Source organism: Quercus suber, unplaced genomic scaffold, assembly GCF_002906115.3.
Source record: "Quercus suber isolate HL8 unplaced genomic scaffold, Cork oak 2.0 scaffold_10, whole genome shotgun sequence".
In the NCBI taxonomy this organism is placed as follows: domain Eukaryota; kingdom Viridiplantae; phylum Streptophyta; class Magnoliopsida; order Fagales; family Fagaceae; genus Quercus; species Quercus suber.
Genome location: NW_027069476.1, coordinates 2667597 through 2674945, shown reverse-complemented (window position 1 = coordinate 2674945; position 7349 = coordinate 2667597). Strand labels below are relative to the sequence as shown.

At 33.8% G+C, this 7349-nt stretch overlaps 1 protein-coding gene, 1 long non-coding RNA gene and 1 pseudogene across 2 annotated transcripts; 1 reads left to right on the top strand and 2 right to left on the bottom strand.

Moving 5' to 3' along the window:
• Window positions 1–599, bottom strand: LOC136069647 (uncharacterized). Its single transcript, XR_010630892.1, has 2 exons — window positions 508–599; window positions 1–416 (listed from the first exon to the last, which is right to left on the bottom strand). It is a non-coding gene; the product is annotated as an uncharacterized LOC136069647 (long non-coding RNA).
• A 422-nt stretch (window positions 600–1021) lies between these two features.
• On the bottom strand, window positions 1022–3799 carry LOC112027567 (putative pentatricopeptide repeat-containing protein At3g01580; annotated as a pseudogene).
• Window positions 3800–5627: 1828 nt separating this feature from the next.
• Window positions 5628–7137, top strand: LOC112027576 (alkane hydroxylase MAH1). The gene is given in 3 exon segments (XM_024060225.2): window positions 5628–6147; window positions 6150–6575; window positions 6578–7137. Coding segments are annotated over 3 exon segments (1506 nt in total).
• Window positions 7138–7349: the final 212 nt, after the last annotated feature.

Here is a 7349-nt window from a genome sequence, read left to right as displayed (position 1 = left end):
AAAGTTCCTAGTATTCGTGATCATAGTGATTTCTTATTTCACTAGGCATATGCTCAAAGCTGTGTCTCTGACAAGTCTCAATGATTGGGAGTTTTGCGAGCACAAAACCCGGATGCAGATCTTATGGAAGTATGTAGGGGGGGAATGTGGAACACTTCTCCGTTTACCTCTGAGAAAACACTTCAGTTCAGCTGCTATTAGCATGAAACCATCCTTGAGATAATGGTTTCCATTTAAATATGATTTATCTCCCTCCAATCAACTGGTGGACAAGATCAGCGGGAAGAGGCTGGCTTATTGAGATCAATATAAGGCACATAAAGAAAGAGCTTTTTCTGCCTTCCAAATATTCTTCAGAAAGTACACTCCATTTGCAAAAGTATGCTTCAGCGATGAAACTTTGATATTGATCTCATCTGAAGGACAGACAATAAACTAATCAAATCTTTAACTAGAAAAAATAAAATAGTAGAAAAGAGCTAAAACCTTAGATTCAGCTAAACTTACAGCAATGAGTGCTCAAATGATCTGGAGGCTGCCACAGGTTCATGTAGGCAAAGCAATTAAAACAGACTTTGCAAAGATGAACTTGGCCATTCAAGATTACAGGTTTCAAGGTCCATGGAATGGCACAAATATGAAGATTTTGTTAGATGCTAGAACCAGAGCTAATAGAGCAACTAAAAAATAATTTCATTTGCAACCACCTGGGCATGATGTCCAAGTCTATTCCACTGTCCATTGCAGTAAGATTAGGAGATATCCAGTAAGAGCCAATTGTCAAGGGAGAAAAGTCCTTCCATGGTTCTGACTTTGAATGCTGAGAACCATCCAACAGATACCTAGGAACATACCCAGCTCCTTAGCATCCAAATCCAAGAATCAGATAATTTTGAAAGTAATGAAGCTCAATTCGTATATTTCCTACCAGTGTGAGATATTTTCAAGCTAATCTGACAAATAGCCATATATCTGATTATTAACTTAAGTCCTTAAACACTAGATGGATTCAGCTCCTGAGTAAAATTAAGATGTCATACATTGATTCATCGACACTATAAACCTTCCTTCATTTCATGTAACAGAAATTCTATAATAGGAACGTAGCCTTCCCCTTTAATTTACAACTCCAAATTTCTTAGAAAACCATAAATCTGCTCAGAGGCTGGGTAGAAACTGTCATTAGCTATAAAACTATTGACCGCATTCCTTATCTCTACACTGAGCCAAAACTCTTCTTCAACCCCTTCTCATTTATTTGAGGCCTAAGTTTAGCCACATTGTCCCATTTCTTCTCCACGGCATAAATATGTGATAGCAGTACATAATACCCCACGTGATTGGGATCTAACTGGAAAAGATTCTTTGCAGCAATCTCTCCCATCTCCATATTATTATGGATTCTACAAGCACCTAGTAGAGCTCCCCAAACATCGGGCTCAGCTGGATTTGACATTTGGTTAATAATGTCAATGGCCTTATCAAGCTATCCTGTCCTGCCAAATCCCATAATGTTCCGACTCAGGCCTTGGTATTCATGTGACATCATATTAAATATCTTTATCCCTTCTTCAACCAAACCTGCATGGCTACAAGCAGAAAGGATTGAGGGAAATGTTACATTATTCGGTATAACTATTGCAATCTTAACCATCCGATCAAATATTAAAAAAAAAAAAATCCCCTTGCCCATGAATTCCATATCCTGCAATCATTGCACTCCAAATAACATCTTTGTGTATGATCCTTCAAATACTTTTGTAGCATTATCTATGCTACAACATTTTGAATACAACTCTATGAGTGGAGCACCAACAAAAATGTTGTTGTTGAAGCCGCTTATAATTATATATCCATGAAGGCAAACATCTTGTTGAAGAATCCCTGATTCTGAACAAGCTGCAAGAATCTTCACCATAGCAACAGCATCAGGTTGCATTTCAATTGATAGCATGTTATGAAAGACTTCCATTGACTTATGTGCCATCCCATTTTGAGTATTCCCACGTAACAAAGCAGCCCACGAAACGACATCTTAGCTGGGCATTCTTTCAAAGAGATCAATTGCTTTGTCAGGCAAGAAGCACTTCATATGCATATCAATTAAGCAGTCGCAACTGAGACATCTAACTTGAACCTTTCCAAACAGCAAATACATGGATCATCTTACACTCTTCTAGACTACAAGCAACTGCACACACTTGTAATGCACTAACCACAGTAGCTGAATTTGGCTCAACTCCCCCATCAATCATCTCATTGAATCGATCTAAGGCCTCAACAGCAGCCTCATTATGAGTATAACAAGCAACCATTGAGCTTCATGATATAACATCTTTTTCTGGCATCCTCCTATACAATTTAGCTGCAATTTTGACAGGTCCTGTCTTGGCATATAGATTCAACAATGAGTTCACAAAGATAAGTCAATATCAAACCCCCTTCTAATCACAAAACCATGTACACAGCTTCCAAGCTTACAATTAAGCAATTGTGCACAAGCAGAAACAACACCGACAAGCATCACCAGATCAGGATTAAAGCGCTCCGCCATCTCCACTGGAGAGAAAAATGCAATGGCTTCTTCAGGAAAACCATTCTGCTCATGCCCAGCCATTAAAGTCCACATAATGACACATCGGTCCAGAAAATTCCTTAAACACTCTTAAAGCTTCACCCATTTGTCCACACTTCGAATAAAACTCAATCAACACAGAACCCACATACATGTTCATTCCAATCCTATGTTAATTATTCACAAACCCATGAATCACCTTGCCATACTCTAGCGCCGGCAAACTGGTGCAAGCCTTAAGAGCAATGGGTGTTGTAGAATGATCAGGTTTGTCCTCAGTGGAAATTCCACAAGATACAATGCGAAAGTCCCTTCCCATTGTTTCTCTTCATAGCAAATAGCCCCCCAGTATAGCGTTCCAGAGATAACAAGTTCTATGAGGCGTTTCGTCGAACAGTTTGCGCGCATGCTGAAGAGAAGTATATTTACCAAAACGAGAGATGAGTTTGGTGGCAAAAAAACTGTCGTGTGAAAAAGGCAAGCTTTGAGGGTCTGAGCGTGCAATTGTGCCACTGAGTTCAGTGTTATTACATGTTTGGAACAGCTTCACAAGTATAAACAAAATAACAGAAATAAATTACAATGACAAAACTTAACGAACTGGTTTCAGGAAAAAGCAACGACTCACTTCTCTCTCTCTCTCTCTCTCTCTCTCTCTATATATATATATATATAAAACAAATGACATTAAACTTTTAAGTGAACTCATAATAAGTTTAATTGAACTCATAATATTGTGCCATATTTTATTGGTATTTTCAATAAAAAAAATCTACAGTTTAAATTACTCTTTCTCAATTATTAGATATCAAAAATAATAATAATATATTTATTATTATTATTATTATTATTATTGTTGTTGTTGTTGTGCATATAAGCTTTTGAGAACTCACAATTTCACACATAACTTTATATATATAAACTTTCCATTAGAATATAGTCACATTTTATTTTCTTTAAATAATGAAATATATATTTTCGTATACAAAAATAATTATAATAAATTCCCAATCATAATAATGTTTATTAATAACTACCCTAACTATCAAATTTATATTTAGATAAAAAAAGAGAGTGAAAAAAAATCATATTATGTTAAACTTTTTCATGCATTGCAAGGGTTACCAACTACTAAATATAAAACCGAAGATGCTTGACTCTTGATTGATTTTTATAATATTTTGTTACCTAAGTTTTTGACACTCACAATATTTTACATGTCATTATTCTAATTTATATTTTTTTAAAATAAATTTAGATTTTATTTTGTATTTATACCCTTCATTAGAATATTGCTACATCATATAAAAGGTTTTATTTACTGCACAAAACTCCAACTTTTGCGTAATTTGAAAGAGGTTATGGTAGGCAACCTTACCTCTAATTTATTGGAGATGATTGTTCTCGCTTAAACTCGTGACTAGTCGCTTTTAGTGGACAACACTTGTCATCACACCAATGCTTGACCTCTAATATTGTTGTATCATATGTTCTTTAAATGGTATAATCAATTAATAGTTCCATATACAAATCAATCATAATAATTGTCTTGCCACCTAAGTTTGTAAGGCTTCACAATTTTGCAAATAATTATTCTAATTTAGTATTATTTAATTGAATTTAGATTCTATTCTTTTTATACCTCTATTAGAATGTTGTCACTTGTCACATTATATGCTTGTAGAATCAATAGTTCTATATACATAATAAATGTCTTCCACCTAAGTTAGTAAAACCTCACAATTTTACATATCATTCTTCTAATTTATATTTTTTTAATTGAATTTTGATTTTATTCTATATTTATCCCCCCTCCAGAATATTGCTACATCATATGTTCTTTAAATGGTAGAATCAATAGTTCCACATACAAATTGATCATAATAAATGCCTATTAATAACTACCATAATTATTAAATTAATATTTAAGGAAAAAAAATAAAAGAAAGAAAATTTTATATTTTGTTAAAATTTCTCATAAATTGCATGGGTTATTGACTAGTATATATCTATGAGATGATCAAGTATAGATGGTGTAACTTAATGTTACACTATTTAATAAATTTTGATTGGAAAAATATTTGAAAATCTCACTTTTAGGTTACATGTTCTCTATGTCAGTAACACACTCCAAATTTCACATAAATAAGATTTTATTTACTATTTGATTCACGTCAATAAGAGGTGTAATTTGAACTAAAGTAATGCTACAGTCATAAACTATTTTATAATATGTTTACAAAATGTTGACGTGGCTAATCTTTTGATGGTTTTTATTTAGGTCCACTATTAATATTATTTTTGTTATTTACCAATAATCACTCAATACATCAGTAGTTTGTAAAATTTTTTGTAAAATAGTTTGCATTTCTAGCATTATTTTTTGAACCAGGACTATAGTATCCTATATTTGTGCTATGTCATTAAGAAGTGTTTACTGGGGTGAATGCATTTTTATTATTATGATTAATTATGTATAGTTGGTACATTAATTATTTACGTAAAAGAAATTTCTATATTTATATTTTCTTAAATTTCTAAGGGAAACTATTGATTAGGATTATGATATTATTGTTTGAGTTAAGTTACCTTGACAACAATGGAAACAAAATCAAACCCAAAGGAGAAAAGCATTTTTAAAGCATATGAAATTAATAATTTCAAAAATTGTGTGCTCAAATTAGTGGAAATAATTAAATATTTGACAATTCACTTTTTTTTTTTTGATGGGATTTGACAATTCACTTAAGAAATACGATTATTCTCTTAACTATATTATTCTTAGTAATTTACATTATTCTATTTCAATTACGTGTGATTTAATTGAAATTAATTCCTAAAATATTATAACACATAATGAGTATGGTTCATGTAATTATCTATAGATGGTGCATGAACTATTTATATGTAAAGAATTTATATGAAAAAAGAGAGAGTATTATGGAAAATACATTTATTTTTATATCACTAAATATACTTACCATACATCCCTATAAAAGTCATCCAATCTGCGACTTTGTGGAAATCTCAAAGGTTCTATCTATCAACTCCAATGGCCATAGTTCTTTTGTACCCTGTAGCAATATTTTTAAGCTTCCTTTTTCTTTACCATTGGAGATGGAACAAAACCTCATTCATCAAAAACTGGCCAATCATCGGAATGCTCCCGGACTTTCTTCTCAATGCGTCGCATGTGCATGAGTACCTAACTTCCCTTCTCAAATTTTATGGTGGCACTTTCGAGTTTCAGGGTGGTTGGTTAACTGGCATTAAACTTTTGATCACTAGCGATCACATGAACATCCACCACATTTGTAGCAAAAATTTTCCGAACTACGGAAAGGGGAGGAAGTTCCGAGAGATTTTTGATATTCTGGGAGATGGGATTTTCAGTTCTGATCATGACTCGTGGAAATATCAAAGGAAGCTACTTCAGACATTGTTAAAGGACAACAAGTTCAAGTTGTTCTTTGAGGAAGTTGTCAAGGGAAAGGTTGAAAAGGGCCTCATTCCAGTTCTTGATCACGTCTCAAGTTTGGGAATTGAGGTTGATTTACAAGACGTTTTTCAACGTTCACCTTTGATAGTGTTTGCTTAATGGTTTTAGGTCATGATCCAAATTGCCTCTCCATTGAATTACCTAAAGTTGCACATTCAAATGCGTTTGATGAAGTGGAGGAAAGTCTGTTATATCGACACCTTGTGCCAGAAAGATGGTGGAAGTTACAAAGAAGGCTGCAGATTGGATCAGAGAAGAGGCTATTACATGCATGGAAAGTTTTTGATGAATTTGTATATCATTGCATCTCAACCAAGCGAGATGAACAGAACCTCGTGAAGGAGGAGGAACTAAAATTCAACTTGTTTACAGCTATAGTTATGGAGGAACAAGAAGGAGAAATGAGTAGTAATATTACCCAATCCAACAAGTTTCTAAGGGACACTACGATAAATCTCTTGGCCGCAGGGAGAGATACCATAAGTTCTGGACTAACTTGGTTTTTTGGCTTGTTGCAACACACCCATCAGTTGAAGCTAAAATTCTAGAAGAGATCAAAAAGCATCTGGTGGACAATGACAAATGGAGGGTTTCAAACATAAATGAGCTAAGTAAGCTAGTTTATCTACATGGAGCAATATGTGAGACCTTGCGGCTTTTTCCACCCGTACCTTTCGAACACAAAAGTTCAGCTAAATCTGATATTCTTCCTAGTGGCCACTATATCAAACCAAAAACGAGAATTATATACTCTTTATACTCAATGGGAAGGATGGAAAGCATATGGGGCACAGATTGCCTAGAGTTCAAGCCAGAGAGATGGATTTCCGAACATGGAGGAATAGTGCATGTACCATCTTTCAAATTCATAGCATTTAATGCTGGAGCGAGGACTTGTTTAGGTAAGGATATAACCTTTGTTCAAATGAAAATAATTGCGATTGCCATCCTTTGGAATTATCGTGTTCAAGTGGTTGAAGGTCATCCTGTTTCACCTAGTATCTCCGTTATACTTCACATGAAACATGGTTTGAAGGTGAGGATCAGCAAAAGATTTGTTTGATAGAGAAATTACAGTATTCGCTAGACCACATTGTTGGTAAAGTAATTGTCCTTGTCATTATCGGAATAAAATATAGTTAGAAAGTATTGTTTCCAATAAATATAGTTGTGTGAGATGCTTGGATTGTGCACTTCCAATATTTCATATGTAAGGATTAAATTAGTTAGTAGTTTTATTTTTTATATAAGATAGAAATTCTACTCTAGCCAAAA